This window comes from Barbus barbus, assembly GCF_936440315.1.
Source record: "Barbus barbus genome assembly, chromosome: 39".
In the NCBI taxonomy this organism is placed as follows: Eukaryota; Metazoa; Chordata; class Actinopteri; order Cypriniformes; family Cyprinidae; genus Barbus; species Barbus barbus.
This window is the reverse complement of record NC_136717.1, coordinates 15,572,737-15,596,443: the sequence shown is the minus strand read 5'-3', so window position 1 is coordinate 15,596,443 and position 23,707 is coordinate 15,572,737. Positions and strand designations below refer to the sequence as shown.

General features: G+C 37.1%; 3 protein-coding genes across 11 annotated transcripts; all 3 read right to left on the bottom strand.

Annotated features, from left to right (window-relative positions):
• Positions 1 to 7: 7 nt before the first annotated feature.
• slc25a3a (solute carrier family 25 member 3a) lies at positions 8 to 5,095 on the bottom strand. Of its 2 annotated transcripts, none has more exons than XM_079398911.1 (8): positions 4,767 to 5,095; positions 4,488 to 4,632; positions 3,448 to 3,575; positions 3,155 to 3,334; positions 2,861 to 3,042; positions 2,225 to 2,397; positions 1,959 to 2,069; positions 8 to 794 (listed from the first exon to the last, which is right to left on the bottom strand). In XM_079398911.1, the coding sequence occupies exons 2-8, from the start codon at positions 4,615 to 4,617 to the stop codon at positions 631 to 633; spliced, it is 1,068 nt and encodes a 355-aa protein (XP_079255037.1). In that variant the 5' UTR covers positions 4,618 to 4,632; positions 4,767 to 5,095; the 3' UTR covers positions 8 to 630. The 2 variants fall into 2 exon arrangements, with proteins under 2 accessions (XP_079255037.1, XP_079255038.1); XM_079398912.1 differs by having other exon boundaries at positions 3,448 to 3,569; positions 4,767 to 4,828.
• Positions 5,096 to 5,343: 248 nt separating this feature from the next.
• On the bottom strand, positions 5,344 to 17,052 carry tmpoa (thymopoietin a). Of its 7 annotated transcripts, none has more exons than XR_013783197.1 (12): positions 16,753 to 17,022; positions 13,244 to 13,361; positions 12,384 to 12,533; positions 12,150 to 12,292; positions 10,201 to 10,269; positions 9,978 to 10,115; positions 9,546 to 9,614; positions 9,327 to 9,461; positions 9,138 to 9,225; positions 8,600 to 8,659; positions 7,745 to 7,848; positions 5,831 to 6,694 (listed from the first exon to the last, which is right to left on the bottom strand). XR_013783197.1 is itself a non-coding variant. In XM_079398637.1 (9 exons), the coding sequence occupies exons 1-9, from the start codon at positions 16,987 to 16,989 to the stop codon at positions 6,346 to 6,348; spliced, it is 1,410 nt and encodes a 469-aa protein (XP_079254763.1). In that variant the 5' UTR covers positions 16,990 to 17,022; the 3' UTR covers positions 5,344 to 6,345. The 7 variants fall into 7 exon arrangements, 4 of the variants coding, with proteins under 4 accessions (XP_079254763.1, XP_079254764.1, XP_079254765.1 ...); XR_013783199.1 differs by lacking the exon at positions 9,327 to 9,461 and adding an exon at positions 10,472 to 10,573 and having other exon boundaries at positions 5,832 to 6,694; XR_013783198.1 differs by lacking the exon at positions 9,327 to 9,461.
• Positions 17,053 to 17,371: 319 nt separating this feature from the next.
• Positions 17,372 to 21,788, bottom strand: strap (serine/threonine kinase receptor associated protein). Of its 2 annotated transcripts, none has more exons than XM_079399477.1 (10): positions 21,568 to 21,788; positions 21,295 to 21,419; positions 20,998 to 21,133; positions 20,825 to 20,906; positions 20,132 to 20,204; positions 19,925 to 20,024; positions 19,647 to 19,784; positions 19,391 to 19,527; positions 19,128 to 19,277; positions 17,372 to 18,052 (listed from the first exon to the last, which is right to left on the bottom strand). In XM_079399477.1, exons 2-10 carry the CDS (start codon positions 21,404 to 21,406, stop codon positions 17,991 to 17,993), a joined length of 990 nt encoding a protein of 329 aa, XP_079255603.1. In that variant the 5' UTR covers positions 21,407 to 21,419; positions 21,568 to 21,788; the 3' UTR covers positions 17,372 to 17,990. The 2 variants fall into 2 exon arrangements, with proteins under 2 accessions (XP_079255603.1, XP_079255604.1); XM_079399478.1 differs by having other exon boundaries at positions 17,378 to 18,052; positions 21,599 to 21,762.
• Positions 21,789 to 23,707: the final 1,919 nt, after the last annotated feature.

Sequence of the window (23,707 nt, the reverse complement as noted above, 5' to 3'; positions counted from 1 at the left end):
TATTTTTCAATATTTCTATTTAGCCTCAATTTTAATTGAATTTGTATTTCAGTTTTAGTTTCAGTAATTCTAATATTTCATCTTAAACTTGTATTTTATTTCAGGTGCCACCGCAACATTTTTTAGGTTTAATTCAGCTTTATTTCAGTTGACAATCTTTTTTAGTTTTAGTTAACGATAACACTTAAACCCTGTTCTATTGTATAAAAATAAGCCTACATATTTAAACTATATATAAAATATGTGCACACCAATATTACCTAGTTATAGAATTTTTTTATAATTCTACACATAATGACAATACACTTTTTCTATTTTCGAAATTCTATTTCCATAAGATTAATCCAATAGTCTTTGTGGTCTTAGTTAGTTTAGTTACATATTGAGAGCAAAACGGTTTGACAAAACACACAGGAGTCACATAAAAATCTCCAGATGTTTAGTGTGTGATTGATTTTACTCTAATATTCATAAAGACATACAGTGACACTGGGAAACCTAGTGATCATTCCTTAGTGCTTTCATCACTGATAAACACTCCAGCGTCTGTGGAGTTCCTTGCAAGTGGTGAATGTGGAAAAATCTTTGCCTTTCTTTAGTTATTCAGGATAGTGTTGATAAGAAAGGAGTCTAGTAATCCAGGAGACCCATTTTCTTCTTAAGGGACTCGGGCATCTCAGGAGGTGGTGGACGGGGCATACGGAAGTACACCTTCACTGAGTCGTAGATGAACCACTGTAGAGCGGTCAGTGTGCCAATCATAATGATTCGAGCAAAAAGACCCTTCCACACACCTGTGGGAAAAACATTGCTCATATGAACATACATTACACACATATAGACCTGCTACTAAGCAGTGCTAATCTACCCCTTAGATCTCATGACCCTTAAACATGCCAATAATTAATCATCTGAGATAAAAGAACAAAATGAATTGGTCATTTGTCATTTCTAATGAGATCCCTATGATACTGAGCTGATCTAATCGGAACGAGTCCAGGAGCAACAGCCTCCTCTTTTGGTAATAAAGAGTATTACATCTCTCTGCAAACAATTGAAATGGTGCTTCAAGGTCTAATGATTTTTATGAGCAATATAATAACATTAACCATGTATAAAAAGTGTTTTAACAAATAAAAAAAATAAATCAATTTGATGGGGGAATTAACAATATTACACAAGACATGCTGAAGATACATGCCTAAACAATCTGAAAAGATTTGTTTTTTTGTTTGAGGGCATCTATACGTGTGTGTGTTGAATTATAAAAACAAGTACAGTACATGCTAAACATAAATAAATAAATAAATCTACCACAGGGAAGTCTTTTGACATAAATTGCAAATGCTACAGTTTACATCTGTATCTTTTTTTAATTTAACAAGATAATGTTTAACAGGGTATATGCTATGAAACAGTCTAAAAGTTGCTCATTTAATATTGTTTGTCATAAAATAAATATCAGGAAAATAAACTTTTTCATTTGAAATCATCCACAAATGGACTCCAGATTACATTTGGTCATGTACCAATGTTTTCTTGGAACAGAGCTCCTATTGAACTGTTACTAATGCGACAGGAACGACAACAGAAAACATATTTCACCAACAAATATTTAAGGTGACAAAGTATAATAATTGCTTTTTTAATGTACTTTTGCTTGGTCAGTCGTGATATTCTGTGGTGAAATATTATTTTATAATGGCCATTAAATTGTATAAATTACAGTTTTCTCCTAGCTGTGCTAGCCACTCCACAGTCTTTTCTTCTTACGTAATAAAATGATTCCAAGTCAAATCAGTATTTAATTATTTATGAATGTATTTATTTGGTAAGTGATCATGTGATAAGCAAGATAATGTACAGTATGCTGGACATTATGGCAAAACAAAGCCCTCAGGTTTTGTTCTTTGTTATTTGATCAACAGTATTATATATATGCATATGCAGTGACTCACCTACGGGTCCCAGCCTTTTCACCACCTCAACAGTTGAACTGCCACTCTCTTTATTCAGGACAGACACCACAGAGTCAGCGGGATGGGACACCACAGCACAGAACACTCCAGCTGAGGACAGACATACAGCACAGCTTATCAGTATCTATATCTATCGATGCAAACTTGAGCTGGCACTCTTTACAAAGACATATCATGCTAAAAGGTATGTCTAAATGTTTCTAAACTTGTCTCTAAGGGCCTAACCACTTTTGAGGTTAACTTACCGATATAACCAGCAACAAAGGTCACCACCAGCTGCTCAGGTTTGGAGCACTCAGTGCGTGGTTTTGGTACTATGTACTTGTACAGGGTCTCCACGGTTCGCTCAAAACAGGCAAACTTCATCATGGTGTAGGGGATCTGCCTCAGCCACAAGGGATAAACACCTTTATAGAACCTGCACAGACAAATACACCGACAGCCTTTGAGAATGTCTATATACATTCAAACACAAAACCTAATAAACAAACAATTATATCTGAAAATACACTTATAAGCAAATAGGGCATACACAGAGCTATGTATAGATTATATAAAACAATATTTATTTATTATACACTATATAGCCCCATATATATACATTCAAAAAATACTTATGCTTCATTTTAACTTTATGTATTAATTGGAAAAAATATGAAATTTGTTTTGTATTATTTCATGTAGAAATAAATGGTGTATAATTTAGAGGTAAATATGGTTTAGTACCATGAAATATTTATTAAAGAAAAAATATTACTGAAACAATTTCATAAACAAAAAATCTATTATTTATTTATTAATTATTTGGTCTCTTTAGACCTCTGAGGATTTTAAGTGTGACCCCCAAGTGAGGAATACCAGAGGGTTAGGTATCTACTCACGCTTTTAGCCCCTCCTCAGCATGCATTTTGGGGGCGCACTCTCTCAGGGTGTTAGCATAGCCGGGCTGCGTCTGGATGCGCACTTTGCACGCTTCCATAGGAGCCAGTGCAATATCGGCAAAAAATTCAGCGCTGGCGGATGCAGCCAGATAAACTGATGTCCTCCACAAATAAGCATTCTCCTGCTCACCAGACCAAAACAAACAACAGCAGTGATCACAAACAAATATGCCAAAATACGTATTCTGGGACAGTCTTTCAGACCTTCTTTGTCTCCCGAAAGTAGAGACTCACCTCTCCAAGCATATCATTGTACAGGGCCTTAAAGACTTCATAGAACCCAAACTTGCAAAGGCCTTGCATGGAGTAACCAATGAATGTTGGAGCCCACCCTTTGCCCAGACCCCTAAAGCCATCCTCTCTCAGGGTAACTGAGAAGCCATTGAAGATGGACTTGTACTTAACCGGGTCCACCTGGAAGAAAACAGAAATGATGCATTTTCCAAACTCAGTCAAAACAAGTTGGTAATTTCTTTAGTTTTGACACATATGGTTTTAATGTTACATTAGAGAAGTAAAACAAACACCTGTATGCGGCATTTAATGAGGTCGAGGGGCACGACTGCTGTGTGTGTGAGACCACAGCTCAAAACCCCACCGAAACCGCAGAGGGCGTAATATTTATTTGACCCATATTCACAGCTCACATCTGCATCTGAGGGACAAAAACACACATTTAACATCACAAACATCAATACTGTCTGTGTGTGATAAGACAGAGTTCTCAATGGCACAATCATTAGAGTTCATAACAGATGTAGCGTTGTATGAATTGAGAATGAATTGTGCATTTGAGTCTGAAAAAGTTCACAAATTCTGAATGATTTAGTCATGAATCGGATATTATGCCTTTCTTGAGTTCAACTTACTAATTCAATGAACAGTTTGCAGCGGTTAACAGTAAATAACTGAATAAATTGAGTTTGTCACACAATACTATGGCACGACTGCAGAAGACACTATATATTCTTTAGAAACCATTAGAAGTACAATCAGGATATTTTGCATGTTTTGTCCTCATTCATTTTAATTGGATAGATGACACCAATCAGCACCAAAATTTCTCTCTTTGTGTCTCATGGAAAGAGGGGCGAAAGAAGTATATAAAGATATTTGGGTCAGCTGTTCTTTTAACAGTAAAAAGGTGTCTTTCATGTTCAAGTAGTGCAATATTTTCTTGAGAAAAAGCGTCTAGGAATTAACAGCCAATAATGACAAGGTAAAGTCTATTAGCCAGACGTGTAATCCTTGTGGAGGAGGTTAATTCTTTACAAATGGACATCTGACAGTCTGAGTGCACTTTAAATATAGTAGTGTAATTCCACTGAGCATTGTCACAACACCAGCAACCTTTCCAAAAATCTTACAACACATACCCCCCCCCCAAAATACTAGCAAAATAACAAATAAAAAAAACATATGAGGACAAAATAAAATTTAAATAAATATTGAAATATGTACAAACAAAGCAAGCAAAAAATAAATGAGCAAAACTTTTAAAATAATCTATTTTGGACTTTAGTCTACTATTTTTCGCTACCAAATTTCCAATTCAGGAGATTCTTACCATCATAAGCTGCTGCAGCAAGTTTGCGTTTTATCTGCAGGCTCTCTTGTTGCTGATCTGGTTGAATGGTTAAAAGAGGAGCCTGGAAAGGATTCGACCGTGCCAGCTGTGTTAGGGTGGTTGGGAACATTTCCACCAGGGTTTACTGCCAAAACAGACAGGTGACAATTAAAATCAAACAAAAGTTAGCCCTTTTTTGCATACATTGCTGAGAAACACAGTATTTCTCTCTCATTCAAGTATTTTAGAAATCCATGTTGAAAGAAGAAGTGCACTCACTTGTCAGTTGTAAAGAAACGGCGCCTCCTGGGTGCATCAGCGGCAGGCAAATCTGAGACATCAGATGACCTCAGACTAAATCACCCTGACCTTCTGTGATGTCATCACACTGAGTGAACACCAATCCATTTGAAAGAGGAATTATGGGCCACACTAGTATTCATAAAAAAAAAAAAAAAAACCCAACCCCCACCACCAATTAATCAAGTACACTACTCTGTGTATTGAGTGTTATTAGTGCAAATGTGTCCAGCTAAATTGTAATAACTGATGGTTGAGTCTCACTGCAAACCTGAGCGTATGGTAGCGTGTGTGAGCATATTACGCACAGCGGAGGCTAGTGTAAGGCGATTAAACTCAATGAGATGGTCTATTCCTGGATCAGAGCACAGGGCCGTGCACAGTTATATCCTCCTTACCTATACCAGATCAAAGTGAGGTCAGACTTTTCCGTGTTTCTGTGAAGAACTGCAATGTACTGCAGCAAACCCGTTCTCTCAACATTTAGACAATAAGTTAAGAAGATTTAGGTTTAACATATACACACACTTATAAAAAATAATCCAAACTGAAATTTATAATGAGGTAAACTGCTTTATTAAACCATATTCTGTCATATACATAAAAAGTACCTGAACCTTCCAAGCTTTACCTCACAAATCCGCAGCACCTTGTAATGTAAAATAAATACATATTCAGAATATTGATTCGTAAATGTATCGTAGTCTTAAAAGCAGAGTAAAGGGCATAATGGCGGACGTTTTACTCATTGTCCAGTTCTACTAATGTAACAGAAGTATAAAGATCTTGCAATGTTTATTAACCCAAATTCCTGTTTTAAAATTCAGTATTGACAATTTATAGAGTACATTTTCCAAAACTGAGAAAACACATTTAAAAATCTTTTTTTTCAAACTAGAGTCTAGTTCTTCTTGCAAACTCTCAATTAATGTTATTAGGCGGTTCAAATTTATTGACATTTTAGAAAATTACTTGCAACTCCAAGATCCTGAAATAAAAAAAAAATTAAATGAATAAAATTATAAAAATATTAAAATGACCTTACATTGCAAAACAGTTTATTGAAAATATTTGTATTTCAACAACATACATAAATACTACAAGGGGCATCAATGTTAAGATGGATACGGCACCTTTAAAGAGCTACATGTGAAAATAAATGCCAAAATATTGTCACAAGTAGATGCTAAATGTAGTTTACAAAGAAAACAAGTGTATTTAGCCAACTCCTTCAGCACTTCAACTCGGACTCCCATTCACAGACAGCACCAACATTATGCAGTAAAATAAAATACAAATGAAAAAAACAAACAAACAAACAAACACTCAACATACAAAGGCAAGAAAAGCCACCGTTTTAAAATTATAACCAGGTTTTATTCCCCTAAACCGGTTCATTTGGAAGAGAGCATGAGCAGACATATAATGCAAAAGCTCTGGGTATCTGTCTTTGTATGAATCTATAAAGATCGCAGGTAAAAGTCCATGGCTGCTGAGTCAACAAAGAGACAGACTGGCTGAGTACGATAAAGAGGGCAAAGAGTGGGGCGATCCGCATTCATTTGCTGGTGCGATCATCTGCTCCGCTCTGCTTGAAGAGTCCAACCTCATTAGTCTCCATGGCCTGGTAGACGAAGAACAGGAATCCAGCGACCGCACTGAGCAGCAGAAGCTGCACCCACACCGGCAGGTTGCGCCGCGCTCTGGTCTTCACAGCAGGGGGCGCCGCGGGCTTGGAAGCGGTTAGAGGGACGGCGGCCACACGTGGAACAGATCGGGTCTCTGTGTAGGTGGAGGAGGAGCTGGTTTCTCTGAGCTCCTTAAGACGGAGACGGGATTCGTCCAGCCATGTGTCACCGACCAGGGGCCGGCCAGCTGCTCCTCTGATTGGACGGCGACAGGTGGCACTAAAAATACATTTGAAAAATAAATTTAATTTAAGATGAATTCTCTGAAAATAAGTCTCAATATTTTGGAAAATTTTGCTTCAAGAAATTGACCTTGTTGTAAAAGATTTTTTTGACTTAAGACCAAAATACAAATACTTTTACAAAAATTATTTTACTTTGTCCATTTTACGCACGTTTGAAAAAACAAAAACATTTATAGTTCTAGCTTTATTTGCAATCTTTTGGTACTTATCTTTTATTGGAACTTATCTGTTGTTTGTGTGTATATATTTTAAGAATGATAAAAACTCAGTTTTAATCACACAATCACTTGAATAAACCTCTTATGATAAGCATGTTAATACTTTTGATATTTATTAGGAGACAAATAAAAAAAAATAAAAAAATCAGGGTGATACAGCTGTCTGAAAACAAAAAACAAAAACGAAGTTGTTTGCCACAATCTTTTATTATAAAAAAAAAATAAAATATATATATATATATATATATATATATATATATATATATATATATATATATATATGCAAATATCTGAAAACTGTGTATCCAGCAAATGGAAGTCATGTAATGTGGCAAACAGGCAGACAAAAACAAAAATTATTTTGAAATGTCAAAATATCAGTTTGGTTCAAGTTAAAATGTAATAAAAAAAAACTAAAAAAACGGAGTGACTCCAAAAATGTATTGATATTCATGAGTTACAAATTATATTTGTACAAATAATAATAATAATAATAATAATATAAATATATATATATATATATATTTTTTTTTACCTTGAATACATTTAGCAAAACAATGATTGAGATTATTATTAATTGTGCACTCACATATATTCAAGGTCTAAGGAGAATAGTTCATTACTTATTTCACCATTTGACACTTTGTTTATAATTAAATTTACTGTTTCTTTAAAATTGTATAGCTTTAGGGGGCATTTTAAACCAGATTTTTAAAGGCATGGACACCCTCATTAGTGTTCGACCCTAATGCATAAGGCTCTGGTGTTTGATCAGTGGGAATGCTAGAAACCTCTTTCCTACATACCTGATTCCAGTAGGAGTGTTGAGGTTTTCAGTGGGAAAGATCTCTTTAAGCACATCTCTCTCTACCGTCCTTGGGGTCTGATCAATAGCCGACACCTTTTCAACCTGCGCACAAAGACATCAAGCCACAAAGACGTGAACACTGGGGCAGGATATAACACCACCACAAGTGTTGCGATATGGAAACTCCATGTTGTCAGTTTTCACTTTAAAAACAAAAGAAAGAAAGATATTATATAACACTACAGCCGTGCATAACCTAAGTGACTCTTGAATCCCAAGATTGTGAATCCCACGTTTCCTCATCACCTTTATACACCTTTGGAGCCAAACACCATACAGCTCATGAAATTACCGTTGTTGTCTTTGGCGTCCCCGTTTGGCTGCTATCAATTCCTCGGACAGAAGTGATTTGGGAAAAGAAAGGAATGATTTTGGACTGTCTAGTCTTGGACTCGGTCTTTGATGAGCCAAAGCTCTCCTGACAAACCAACAATGTAAATTACAAATTACATTATATTACCATGTCAAAAACAAATATCCAACAATGAATCAACTGCAAACCTGGGAAATGTCATACGAGACAGGAAGAGAGTCCTCTAAAGCCGTACGGGATGAAGAATCCCTAAATGAAAATGAGTCTGATGGGAAAACCTCTCTTTTTCCATCACAGGAAGGTGAAAGACAGCTCACCATGTCTATCAAGGGTTTGGAAGGTTTGGTTTGACTCAAATTAGGCTTTGAAAGCTTCGATACAGTGACAGATTTGACTTCCTACACTTTCAGAGAAGAAACAGAACCTCATGAGCTACTAAAACGAATGTTTAAAATGGGTATGGATTGCCGTGAGACATACCACAGGAGCACAGCTCGAAGATCTACAGCTCAGCATGTCCTGCATACCCTTGCCATCCACCTGAGATCATGAACATAATTAATAATAATAATAATTAGTTTTTATTTGTCACATACACAATTATACAGAGTATAACCAGCAGTGAAATGTGTGCTCTGCATTTAACCCATCCAAGTGTACACTCAGTAGTGAACATACACTCGGAGCAGTGGGCAGCCAACGCTGCGGCGCCCGGGGAGCAGTTGGGGGTTCGGTGCCTTGCTCAAGGGTCTCACCTCAGTCGTGGTATTGAGGGTGGAGAGAGAGTTGGTTATTCACTCCCCCACCTACAATCCCTGCCGGACCTGAGACTCGAACCCACAACCTTCGGGTTACAAGTCCAACTCTCTATCCACTAGGCCACGACTGCCCCCTGATTTCAATTATGATCCTTTAAGTTGCACAAATATGCATTTTGAGGCTGACTAGATGGACAAAAGTACAAAATGGTGATTTAGGACTAAAAGCATTAACTAAATATGGATGTGTGTATCATCACCTCAACACAAAGTGTTAAGCAGGGAAACTAGCGGCTCTTGATTGGATGGTCTAACTGGAGGAGAAGTGATTTCAGCGGCATTCTCAAACTACAGAGAAGAGTGACACAAAAAACAATTACCAACTCTATTAAACGTGACATTTTCATTTTCAAGTTGAAAGACGTGGAAGATTTCTAAAAGGTTGACACCTTGTCAATGGGAGTGGCGCTATGTAAACTGCATAAGGTTGACTGGTAAGGAGAGTTGTGACGTTTTAGTGATTCTGACCAGTCAGTCGCAGACATAGAGGAGTGCTTTGAGGGTTTGGGATCCTTTGGTTCTGCCTTTAATATGACACCATAAGAAACACTGTGGACCTACAACATTATGCAGCTCATATTCATGTGTGAGATTTCTTCTGGACCTACCAAAGGTGGTGCTTTCATCCTCACCAGTGAAACAGAGACCTCCTTCACTATTGAGGGCTCAGAAAAATCCTATGAGACATGATTTCCCAAAAAAAATAAAATAAAAATGAGACATGTTCCAAACCTGTATGAATATTTTTTCTGTTGAACACAAAACATAATATTTTGAAGAATGTTAGTAACCAAATGCTGGTAGCCATTGAATTTTTTTCCAAATGGAAGTCAATGGTTTCCAGCAACTGTTTGGTTACCAATATTCTTCAAAATATTATCTTTTGTGCTCAACAGAACAAACTCACTCACACAGGTTTGGATTGGAATAAGTTGAGGGTGCGTAAATGATAAAAACTCATTGAGAACTTCAATCGTTTTGCCTTTCATGTCAAACTGAAGTCTCAGACAAGGTTTTGTTTATTTAAAGCAGAATGACACCTTATTAGTGACAGGAGCCTCATCCAAATCAGGCCGAAATGAGCGGACTGGTGCACTGCGTCGTCTCAGAGATTCAGTCTTAGATGAGAGCTTTGACATCCTGTCTGTGAGCAAAGGTCTGGGCTCTTTTCTTGCTGCCTTTAATGCCAAGATAAAAGCATGTTCATGAGGTCTGGATAATAATTTAGGCAGTTGGCAATATGGTAGTGTCATGGCCACCTACCACAGGTCTTGTTCTTCTCCTGTCTTGAGAAACAGAGTAGTGTTCTGCAGATGAGAGCTCAGAGTTCTCCTGAAAACACCACACATGCATACAGACCTGGCTTACCATTGAGTAACAAAATATATTATGGCCTTGGCTCATTTGTGAAACAAATATGAGCTCAACCAAACCCTGTCCACCAATGTGCAAACCAAAATGTGTTTTTTAACTTTATCACCACACCCAGAAACTAGGTGATGCACATTCATATCATAACCACAGATTATGTTACAGTGTCGTCGCTTGCAGGAACCATCTGATCCAGCCTGTGAGAAGATCTCTTCAACTTTCTCTTAATGTTCAAAACCGGCAAATCTTCCTCCTCCTCATCCTCCTACACACACAACAAAAGGTCTAGAATATTCCATACAGAAGTATGGATCTTATCTGATATTGACAGCAGGTAGGACAACATTCAAATATAGAGCAGTCATGTGACCACCTGCAGTAGGACAGATCTCTTCTACACCAGGTGGTGCTACTGAACCCTGAACAGATAATGCTGGGAAAATATGCAGGTGGGGACGTAACGTGAAAAATAAAAAAGAAACTGTTTGTATTTTTTCTTTTGCAACGGGATGCAACAATTGTACTTGTACAATCTTGAACAGCTTTTATGTGAATCAAGATCAACTGAAAATAAGAAGTCTTTAATGAGAGAATTCTCTTGGCTATTTGTTTACAAGTGACCTGAACAAGTCTACATAGAGATGCAAAACTGAGTAAAGTCACACAAGAATGGGAAAGCCAAGCACATCTGGAGGAAGGTGAATAAGAAGATAAGAGAGGATTAAAGTCTGGGCCAAGTTGAAGCTAAAATGAAAAAGCGAAGCGATATGAGATAGTGGGAGTGCTAGCTGTAATAGAAATCATGTGAACATATCTTCAGCCAGCTGATTTTGCTTCATTTGCCACATACTCACAACTTTGGCCAGGCAGATTAATTTACGGATATTACACAATCGGCCTTAAACTAACTGCACTCGCTTAATAGAAGCTATAGTTTGCCTGGGTGTCGATTTTAAAAACCAACCACCACACTTATTTACAGACAAAAACTAACTGGCTTTCATATATTTTCATGAAATGTTGAACAAATATTGTGCAAAGTGAAAGGAATTGGACAATTTCTGTGCACTGATATTCGCAAATCACGTTACTACTCTAATGAGATGCATTTCTGAATGAAACCGCAACAAAATAATGAAAAAGGCAAAACATTAATTTATATACGAGGAAATTTTTAAATTGTGAAAAGTAGCTATTCCATACCAGAATTAAGCCCAACTAAATGAATGTTAAATCAATGCTGGAAAAGTCATTCATGGGAAAAACCAAGCTATTATGCCTTCATTTAATATCACAAATAACGCGTTATCTTTGTTTTGGAATATTGTGCAATGATGAAATGTTGACAGTAAGAGTCTGTGTAAAAGTAAATGTGATTTTGATTTTATATTGAGTTAATATATTTAACACTGCCGTTCAAAAGTTTAGGGTTGGTAAAACATTTTTTTTTAATGTTTTTGAAAGAAGCCTCTTACCCTCATCAAGGCTGAATTTATTTGATAAAAAATACAGTTAAAAACAATAAAATTATTACAATTTTAAACATTTGTGTGTTTTTTAAAAAAAAAAACATTTTAAAAGTAAATGTATTTCTGAAGTGGAAAAACTAAATTTTCAGCAGCCATTACTCCAGTCTTGTATATGAACAGTAGTGTATATCTGCCACTTTGATCCCTATATATTGACATAACTCAGCCACTACTAGACACAACAGCACATTTCCTTAGTTGCAGGTAAACAGATTAAACAATTTGATTTAACAGAGATGCATTTTGGCAGATGTGCAAAAGCAGCAAAAGAAGAGAAGGAAAAGTACGAGCAAGCACAAGTTTCTTCCTCACCCTGTTGTGCTGGCCACTGCGTGTTCTGCTAGTCACTGGCACATTCCCTCTGCTCCTGATTGGTCTCTCCACAACTGGAATCGACTCGGCCTCTACTTCCGGTTCAGGCACAGGCACAAACACAGGGGCTGGAACTACAGTTTCTGACAAACAATCAAAAGAGCATTTTTAATCAGTAATAACTGATGTATTTCTATCAGTACGTGCTTTTAAAGGGATCCGTTTGTCCATTACCTTCCTCCTTGTCACTGTACTGTTCTGAATTTGTGTTCCCATTCTGGCTGCCATCTGTCTGTGATGTCTCTGAGGGAGGGGCCACAGTCTCAGGAGGACCTTGATCCAACAGTTTCTGAAGCCTCTTCTCGTAGACCTTCCGAGTGGACGCTGTTGTGAAGACAGTGGTTAATGCCAAATCAGTCAATTTCTTCTGATCATGACACAATATTTCTGAAATGCATTGTTTGATTTGGAGCCGGATTCAGATCAAAATTGCTTTGGCATCAAAGGGTTCTGTCCCATTCATAACAAGCAGTGAGAAAGTCTGCTGCATTATCTGAAGAGCTTTCCAACATCCATTTAAGGACATTATGACTATTCAGGCCAGAGTTGGATAAACGCGCAAAGCCGCATGCTTGGAGAAACTGCTGATTTACTGATAGCCTTGCATAATAGCACAAGACAACTGGATTATTCCAGAAGCAAAAACATTTTTGGGTGGTTGTTTTGCTCTGTGACATTTTGTGTGTATATTACATTTCATGAGGTTTTTATAAGATCTTTTGGGAGGGGTATTTCAATAGATGTGGTTCACATATATTAACCATTTTCTACCAGCACTTGACAACCTGTAATATGTTACTGTACATATACAGTAATTAACTGTATATGTATCGTTTTTATCATTTAACAACTTTGTTGTATTTGTTATGCCATATATCTTTAAAATAAAATGCCACTTGGTTTGATTTTGTTATATAAAACAATGGAGTATTGCTTAAGTCTCCAAGTACTTTTTGGTGGCCCACTGTTGAAACGTTACAATATCTGCAAATATTTACACTTCGTGGCGAGTTTGAATCTCAAAAACGGCTTACCAATAATGGGCCCAGGATTAAGGCCATACTTTAGTAACAGGCCCTTCAAAGCCTCGTTGCTCAAATCAGTGACATCAACATCCTCTGGACGAACTTTGTCGGTTTTCCTGGTGGCTTTCTGTGAAGAAAGGTAACGTTATCTTTACCTAGTGAATATAGCAGTTGAGTATTCACATGCACTTTGCAAAGCTTTAGCACCGCATGTCAAAATGACATCATGGTAAAGTATTTGAACTTGTTAAAGCAACAGGTGTCTAAACATGCCTGACAGGCTCCTGATTACACAATGGAACAAGACGTGAAAGAATAATATAGCGCCCTGCCTGCTCCAAAACACAAGCTTGTGTCAAAGGAAAAAGTACATTCTTTACACCCCCCCCCCAGCCCTATATACACACACTATTACCTATATAAGAAACAGCTGGGTGGAGTTTAAAAACAAGCCCTATGAAGAAAACCTATACCTAGCATGTAACTGCAGGAGTAAATGTCAATTTGGATAAACCAATGACGTTAAATTAGGCAGTGAAATGAAAAATCAATAATGCTTCTGCAAAGTACCACTGAGATAGTGATGATAGGGACTGGAGGCATTGAGAACACAGACTTTTGGAGTGGGACAAAGCACGAACAATGCAAATCCAGCCACATTCCCTGGAGTCAAGCCCTGCTCAACAAACACGACCATGTGACCAAGGAGAAATTGTGAAAACAGTGAAGTGGAGGAGAAGAGAATGTGTTATGAGAGGCAGGAGGAGATCGTGAAGGCGCATGAGCTTCAGTCAGGGGCCTTCACAGGGGCTGATCTGGAACACTGCCTACTCCCCCCCCCAAAAAAAAAAAAAAAAAAATCATAAATCGCAGCATTCCAGCAGGATGGAGGGAAAAAACCTTTCCTTAGTCCACAGACAACACCCTCATGCCTATAAAGTTTCTGGCAATGTCAGACTCAGCATACGAAAAACAGGGTCTGTGGACTAAATGGCCGTCATGCCGTCAGCACACGTGGTTCGGCATAAGTCAACTCTCTGAAAATTTACAATAATGAGGCATGATGTTGTTGGTTACCCACACAATTTACCCAATTGTGGCTTTTGAATCACAGCTTCTAAACCTGTTTTATTGGAACATAAAAAGCTTAATCTGCTCGAAACACTTTTGCATTGAAGAGTTTGAACATAAGATCAGACAACTAAATGGGCCACAATTCATGCAATTTACAAAAAAATAACAGTGAAGTATACTATGCATGCCGATATAAACATGCGAAAGATGTGCGTCACGTGTTTCGGAAATTACTATCTGAGAGATAGCAACTTTAAAGAGGAATGCAATACACACAACACGCACACATCTGGCAGCTGAAGCAGAAATTCCTCTTCACAAGAAAGTATTTCCTCAATAAAGGGACCAAACCTACTATGAAAACAGTCTTGTGCAGCTCTCATTTTATCCTATAACTCCTAGACCTGTGACTTCCTATTCGATCATTTGTTTAAGTCAGCGGTTATCAAAATGGGGTCCGTGGACCCCAGGGGGCCACAAAAGAGTGCTAGGTGATCTCTGGAAAAATCTAGGGGGGAAAAAAGTGCTTAAAGCATAAATAAATAAATTATATAATGTAAAATGGGATTAAACTAAAATGAAAGGTTGGTTATAAATGCAATCCATTTATAAACAAATAGATTAAAATAAATAATTAAATTATAAAAAATAAATCCTATATTCAAGTACATACACATCCAATTGTACAATACTATAGGCTTAGCGAGTAGAAAAACACATTTTAATGTTTACAGTACAAACTACCTCTTTATGCATGAGACAGACAGAGAGAGAGAGAGAGAGAGAGAGAGAGAGAGAGAGAGAGAGACGAGAGAGTAGCTGACTTAAAATTTGAAATGAAAATCTGAAAATTCCCAGTTTTAATGATGTTTACCAACTGAGCTTAGAGTAGTCTTTTATACCAGATAAATACTCACTTACATGTTTATTACTAAAAAACATTTTGGCAGACCAGATGAGGAGGGGGGGTTAATGACAGACAAACTCCTTCAGGAAGATTCCACAATGATGACAGGCCACACTACCTCATTCACTGGCGTATAGAGAGGTGCTTTATCATCAATCATCTCTGTTAAAACATAAAAGGTCTCTGTGTAGGTGTCTGAGAGGAGGTTTGAGGTAAACAGGGAGGGCTGAATAACCAAAACTAACTTGAAACTTGTAGTATTCACTCTGAAATCTGTATAAATAATGCCAACAACAGACACACCCTCATACATGATAGAAAAATTGAAAAAGATATAACCAATAAGCACACTGTGCTTATTATGTATTGTAATGGCTATGGGTATTAGGGGGGGGGGGGGGTCTCTAAGAACAGGTGTTATCACTTCAGCATTATTCTTGAAATGCAAAGGACGAGCAACATCGCCAGACTTAGAAGCATAGCAAAACAACACTTTCTGAATTACTATGCTATCCTAGCTAAGAATTTCCACAGTATGGATCTTCCCCTTAGTGTTCTTAATAAAGCTGGGGCTTTTACGTTTCCTGTGACTTGAATGGACGGCTAAAACAGATGTGGAACCGAGATAACATATAGCAGTGTAAGATTTCCGACACGTTATAATCACTGTAAATCATGCATTTATGATTTTAAGTGGATTTTAAACACTTGACTGAAATTTAAATCAATGAATCATACCGACGCATATACGCGGGAAATTGTCGCCCGGTAATAGGAAGGAGCGTTCGAATCGGTTCTTTCGAACAATTCGCTTCAAGCCCATGTTCTAAAAATGAATCTTTCAAGGCACTGCGTACGAACGTGATCCCTGAAATTTCTGCAAGACATAATATTACAATAAGCGTTCAAATAAAGCAAGAAATACATTTTGCTGTTCAGACTAAGCATACATGTGTTTTGATTAACTTATGCCTTTCATTGTAATTCCAAGAGACCAAGTTAGGGTAACGTTACTTACAGCTATGATTCAGCTCATTAGAAGTCATTAAGAACCTAAATATAATGTAAGTGATTAAATAGCAAAAACATTGTCAATCCTTGGCTAAACGTAGCTATTACTGCATGTTTTAATCTAATACTACTCATTAAAATCGACTATATGTCGTGAGTGTGATAAAATTCATACACATTTTCAATACGACCAGTTCGACCAATACGACCATACGAACAGTTTTGTAATCTAACGTTAACATAACTCAATTGATTAAGCTCAAAAATAACTTCGTTCAAGTTTTGGCCATGCCGGTTAGTTTTCATTTGTGAGGCATTGGCAAACGGGACACTTATGACATTTATTTACTCTGATAACCCTAACCTCGTCATTTTACGCAAACAAGCACGCCATTAGAACATGTAAGACTTGATACACCAGATACAATTCGAAACTCAACTCAACTGGATTCATTTTACACGCAAATCAAATAACCAGCCAAAACAAAGCAAGCATTTCCAAACCGAGGAAGATCAAGCAACCCACCCTGCCAGAGCGGCTTCTGTTGGAGACCACGGGGGCTGGAGGCAGTTCCTCGTCGCTGGAGAAGACATCTGGAGAGCCGCTGCTCTTTTTGTTTTGCGCGGTCAGATTTTTCAAGTACAGCTGCACGTATACGTCCTTCTTCTGTTCGCCGTTCGGCAGAGCCACATTATGGGCCAGCAGTGCACTTTTAAGCTTATCTTTAGTTAGCACAGCCGGGTCCTCCAGAAAATCCGACATGTCTGTTGGCTTGAGCAGGACACTATCGCTGGCTGACTGATTTCTTTTATGGGATCAGTGACCATCTTAGGAGAGAGACCCCTATTGGACGCGCTCCGCAGAAAGAAGCGCTCTGATTGGTAGTTAGACTATTTAAAAATCACAGGCGATAAATAGATGGGTTGAAGCACTTGTTTATGAAAGATTCACTTAATTTTACCAAATTCAAAAAAAGTCCTTCGAGTGTAAAATAAATAACAACGAAAAAATATTTTAAAATTAGACTAGAAATTAAAGGCCTCTACTGGTGGACTAATGGGCAATTAAAGTGCAGAGTATGGCAGTATTATTTGTAATGTTTTGAAATTAAGACTTCTATTATCCGATTAATAAAAAACACAAAAACATTCAAAACAGTCATCATTTTATTGGCCAAATGATACAACATGTTGCAACCAAAGACAAAATTATTAAAGAACTTAAGTCACTTTTAAGCTTTAAATGTTTACGTATTTCCCAGGCTGTCATGGAAAACATTTACCACAAATTCACACTATTGATAAACATTTGAATAACACGTTCCTCAGGAGCACTTCCGCTGAGAGATGATATCAAACTGAAGATTGAGCTCTTGCATTAACAAACAAAATGTACTGAAAGCACACGTTGTAAAACCAAAAAATAAAAAAATGAATAATCTTAACCAAAGTGATCACAGTGCTGCAGAAACCGACCGCTTATGAAAGAGCTGACTGGTGTATCATGGGTATCAAAGAAAGAGCAGGCAGCTGGAGGATTAGCATTTGAACTAGCGCTCTCAGCTCTACCGCTGTTTCCTGATGCTCATTTCCACAAAGTGTGTTGGTTTGTCTCCACGCTCAAAAGTCACGCTCGGCAGAGCGGTCTGTCTCATGTGAAGAAGGGTGGTGGCACAGCACTCTGCTGGGGTGTAGTTTCCTTGACCCATCCCGTCCCCTGACCTCTCCTCCTTTGCCTCGTTGTCTCCCTTTTTCTATCCCAACTCAGGCCTTGATCTCTGCTGGAGGGCAGTACAGCGCTTCAGAGTTCTCTGATGACAGCTCCTCTGAAAGGGACAGAGAGATTTTAGAGTTGGGTACAGAATCCGATACAATGAAGCCTATTCCTGACCTGGCACTTTCAAATAGAAAATTCACTGATAAAATAATTGATTTAGAATTTAATTATTGATGAGCAGCAGGCATTTGATTCATTCTCGTTCAGGCAGGATCGTACCAGATATTGTAGGTATGACAGCAGAGCGGAAAGAGCATTTCTTCTTGCAAATGAGAGGCAAAACAAGCCACTTGTGAGCTAATCGCTGAAGTAAAAGCAGTGACATCTGTCATAAGCCTTTCAAAATCTAACAACAGTGCTGGAATTCTGTTGGACTTAGAGCTTATATGGCATTGTAATAATTTCATATATTGCAAGCTTTTCTTCTGGTTAATTGATAGATGCATATTAGACTCATAATATATGTATAGGCTTTCAGAAATTAAGTCAACATCTTTTTGAATCATGCATACATGCATCCTATAGGGCTGCATGATTTGGGCAATCAAATTCCCATTTTTCAGATAAAAAAAAAAAATTGTGATTAAAGTTTGTGAGATAGATATATCAACGACTATAAAATAATAAATAAATTTTATTTAGTAATAAGAAAAACTTATTTTAAAATAAAACACTAAAAATAAGAAACTGTTAAATAAAAATAGGAGTATTGATGATACTGCTACTGAAACTACTGAAGAGTTTTATTACAGCTGTAAATTTTCAATACTAATATTTATGGCTGTCTTAATTTCTTCTCACCAAGGTTTTACTTGAGTGGAAAACCCTGTAGAGATCCCTTAAACTTGTATTTTGTTGCAAACAGTCAGTTAAACGCTTCAAGTTCTCATTACACGTTTGGAAAGAAGGTTGGAGCATTATGCGTTTCCAAATACATGTTTTAAGCAACCCAAACTCAGAGTAGCATTTACTGCAAACTAAACACTGGATCATGAGCTGTTTGTGTAAAAGAATGTAGTGGCATGCATATATTTAATTAAGTTGCAGTCGCTGTTTCAGTTTTAATTTAACCACTTGTACAGCCCTACATGCTAACTGTCTTGTCAATATCTATATAAACTCACCAGGCAAGACACATTTCCACAGTCCGTATGTTTTCCCTACAGCTGTCTGCCACAGACGCAGAGTGCCATCCTCTGAGCCACTGGCATACAGCTCTCCATCAGGACTAAACCGCACACAGTGTATGGGCCCGAAGTGACCCTTATATGACTCTGAAAGAGAGACAAACAATGTCAAGCATGAACAAATAAGTATATATTAATGAAGCAATCTAATAAGCTTTTTACATAATGCAGTTATTTACATTAAGCAACTAAATTCCTACCCATTTCCTCTTTGGTGGTGTAGTCATATTTATAAAGTTTGAAGTCATCTCCTCCAGCCACAAAAAAGTCTTTATCAGGATGCAGTGAGGCAGAGTGAATGGAAGCAGGGGCATCAACAGCCTTAATCAGATCCAAACTGAGAAAATCAAACAGAAACCGTTTGACATTCAGTTCTCAATACATTAAGAACATGTTTTTGTCCTAATTAGACCTTGAGGAAATATTTGCATTATATGGCAGTTTGTAGCCATCTACCTGTGGGCATTGTAGAAAGCAATGGTTCTCCCGTATGTGATGACGAGGATCTCCCCATCAGGAATGTACTCCATGCTGCTGACAGAGGCATCAAACGACAGAGTCTTCACTGCCTCCTTTGTGTTCCTGTCCCAAAGTCTACACATGAAAGACAACACAAACTCAGAATCTCACACACATACATTTATATAGACTTACTATAAAATATCAGTCTGCATAAAGGCAAACTATCTATTGTAAATTCAAAGACTTTCTCCGTTACCATTCTGGACACTCACCTGATAGTTTTGTCATCAGCAGCCGAGAGAATCTGTTGGTCATTGTTACACCACAGAGCTTTCTTTATGACAGAGGTGTGGCCTGCAATCTCCTGGGGTTCTGTATTACAAATGCCATTTAGCCTTACATGCCATTTTAGCTTTAAGCAATTATGACAAGGAATTGGATTTTGGAAATCAAAACAAATTCAAAGTCACTTTACATACCTGCTTCTGGTTTGCCGAGATCATAGATGCGCAGTACTTTATCATTCCCTCCAGTCAGGAGACAGTTACTGTCCTGTTGATTCAACATAAGCTGGTAAAAACTTTCCGTTTAACAAAACACCACAGCCCAATTAATAGTGTTCAAAAACGTGAAATGAAGTGACATTACTGAAATGACAATTCATGCTGTGAACAAATGGTAGTTGCATGCATAGTTTGAATTATAGAGATGAAAAAATTAATCTTAACATTGTTCAGCCTTATATCGCAACATACTTGAATTTTAAATGACATGAAAGAGTTATATATTTAAAAGTAAAGTATTTCCCTTCACATATAAGAATTAAGTATTTCCAAACTTAAGTACACTAATGTTTCTAAACTTTGGGGTCAGAATTGTAAAAAAATGTTTTAGATGCTCAGGCTACATTTATTTGATTATAAATACAGTAAGAACATCAATATCATGAAACATTACAATTTAAAATAACTAAATTCTATTGAAATTTACTATTAAAATAAAAAAACAACCTTTCCATTTTAATATATCTTAAGATGTAATTTACTCTGGCAGTGGCAAATCTGAATTTTCAGCAGCTAATACTCTTCGGTGTAACACAATCCTTTAGAAATCATTCTAATATGCGGATTTAATGTTGTTGTAAACACCTGTCTCTATGCATCAAGTATTACCTCTGTGAAGTTCACAGATTTCACGATGTGCTTGTGCGCCAGGGTAAGGACCTCATCTCCAGTGACAGCGTCCCATACCTTTCTGTCATAATAAAATAAATAAATTGAAAATGAAAAATAACATTTCACCAAGATAATTATCCCCATTTAATTTTGTTACTAGCTGTACTTACGCTGTAAAATCTGCTGCGGCTGTAGCTGCTTTTGTAGCTTCTTTGTTCAAGGTGGCACCCCAGACAGCACCCTTGTGACCCAAGAACGTCCCAATCCAGTCCCCTGTGTCTCCCTGGCGCAACATAGGTTTGCCATCTGCAATTTTGGATTACCAAAACTAACTTTCAGATATATTTTACAGTCAATAAATCTATAAACAGTCACTTACTTAAATTATTACTCTATATGCTCAATGCCAAACAAGAAGACCAGGTTTACTGTCAAGGGTTGGTTCTAAGATTCAAGAACACACCTACCTTTACAAGCGCTAATAAGGAAATATCCATAAGGAGTTATTCCACTGAACGCCAGATCCACAACAGGTCTGGTGTGACCAGAGCAGGTGAGAGGAGTCTGTCTCATAGCCATACTCACTGGAGACCTAAAAAGATGACAGGACACATATGGAATTTAACTCAAACACACACACACACAAAAAAAATCAAGATGTTTAGAAACAAGGTATTTAACAGAATAGAACAGATGTGCTAGCTAACACAAGCCTGGTTAGCCAGGATATCAGGCATTACCTTGCAAAGACAGCAAAACAACGACACACACCAGTACTTTGTGGCCAGATTACGTGTCGGGGAGGATTGTGGAGCTCAGAGCTGCACTCCCAGCTACAGTGCTGTGCCACCAGCTACACGAAGTGTGTGTGAGTGTGTGTAAGCTAAACTCGAGCCCTCGCTAACGCTACAGGAACATAATGGAAGCACTAGTGTGAAAACCGGGCCATCATTTCCGGCCCGCGGCGCCACGGGATTGGTCGGAATCGTGTCACGTGGAGAGCAGCGTCCTTTTTCGAAAGATAATGTGAACATGTAATTAAAAAAATAATTTAATTTAATTTATTTTAGTACATATAAAATGTAAATGCACATCAAATGCTTGCTAACACGTATTGTACACATTTTACGTATTGTAAAATGTTTTAAGTTTATGGTGTAATATAAAAAAGAAGAAAAGCCTATAAGAAAAGCTTATAATCGTGTATATGAGAACATATGTTCAGTATTATGTGACACGAACTCAAAATGACGAGAATGTTATTATTATGAGGCTGTATGGCATTATAAAGAGGAAGTGTATCAATATTATTAAATAATTATTTAATAATAACGACTATGAATCAATTTTCCTTTAATCTATCAAGTAAACGTTAGTAACACTTTAAAGTACGGGTGCACAACTATGCATTAAATAATACTTAACTAATGCACAGATAATCATGAATTAATGTATAACTCTGAAGAACTAAACCATTTATTAATGATTACTGCATCAGCAACTAATGAGCATTCTATATGATTCATAGAATAAGTAATCAATCAACTGTTATTAGTTCATAATGTATTAATTTACTAATAACATATTGGGTCGAAGCCATTCCTTTCAACTTCCAGTTGTCTGCTTTCATTAATCAATAACTAATGATTTACAAAAGTATCATTATGTTATGACTTTACTTGTTGAGGCACAAAACTGTTAACTAATTAAGTAATTGTTGTTATGGATTTTGAATTAGTCATAACATGAAGATACCTTTGCAAATCTTTAGCTAAATTATTAATTAAAGCATATAACTGGAAGTTGACAAGCATGCTTCAACCCATTGTGATAATTAACATATGAATGTACACTATTAGTTAATGCAATATGTTATTAGGGAATTAATACTTTGACACATTTAACTAATAACAATTTATTGATTACTTAATCTATGAATCATATAGAATGTTCATTAGTTGCTGACGCAGTAATTATTAATAAATGGTTTAGTTCTTCATGAGTTATACACTAACTCATGATTATCTGTGCATTAATTAAGCATGAATTAATGCATATTAGTGCAGCCTTACTGTAAAGCGTTACCTAAACGTTTTGAGCCACGAAGAGCCCCCTGTAGGCAAGAAATACATGTACAGGATAAAATTAGAACGGTGCTTTTTTTTTAATACAGTGGTCACAATATGTATAACACTCAGACAGGTTGCGGTGGATGTTTTACATACAGACATGATGATGCTGACAAACGGAAGTATATTCTGTGATGTAATGTCATGATAAATACCAGGGTCATTATGGGACACGTAGAAAGGCAGGGGAGAAATTTCTGGAAAGACTCACAGAACATGCTGAATGAATTATATCTATAACTCGACATCTATTAATCCATCATTCTTTCCTAAATAGTTTCCTACATATTTCTATAGTTTGTTTATTTATAATATATTGACAATAAATGAAACGCATTTATTTTAAAGTCAATCTGAAATATTCAGAATCACTGTAACGTGTGTGATTGTCATCACAGGTTGTTACAGACACTATCATCTCTCTGAAAATCATGATTCAAGATGAACATCTACAGTAAGCACACATTTTCATGAGTGGAAAACAGAAAAGCAAACATGAAAGCCTCTCTATCTGAGTATTATCTTAGTGACACAGAAACGCTGCCTGAAAGCTCTAGATGTAAAGCAGCGTGTGAGTCATATAGTACCAGCATGCACCGCGACAGCCTCTTAACGCACAGGGGTGGGATCATCTGATGGCTCTGAAGTCCGAATCACTTTAGCGAATCGGTTCGTTCGAATAGTTCACTTGAACGAGCCGGTTCAAAAACCAATTCACTGATGTCTTTTAAATCATCGCTCAAGTTAAATA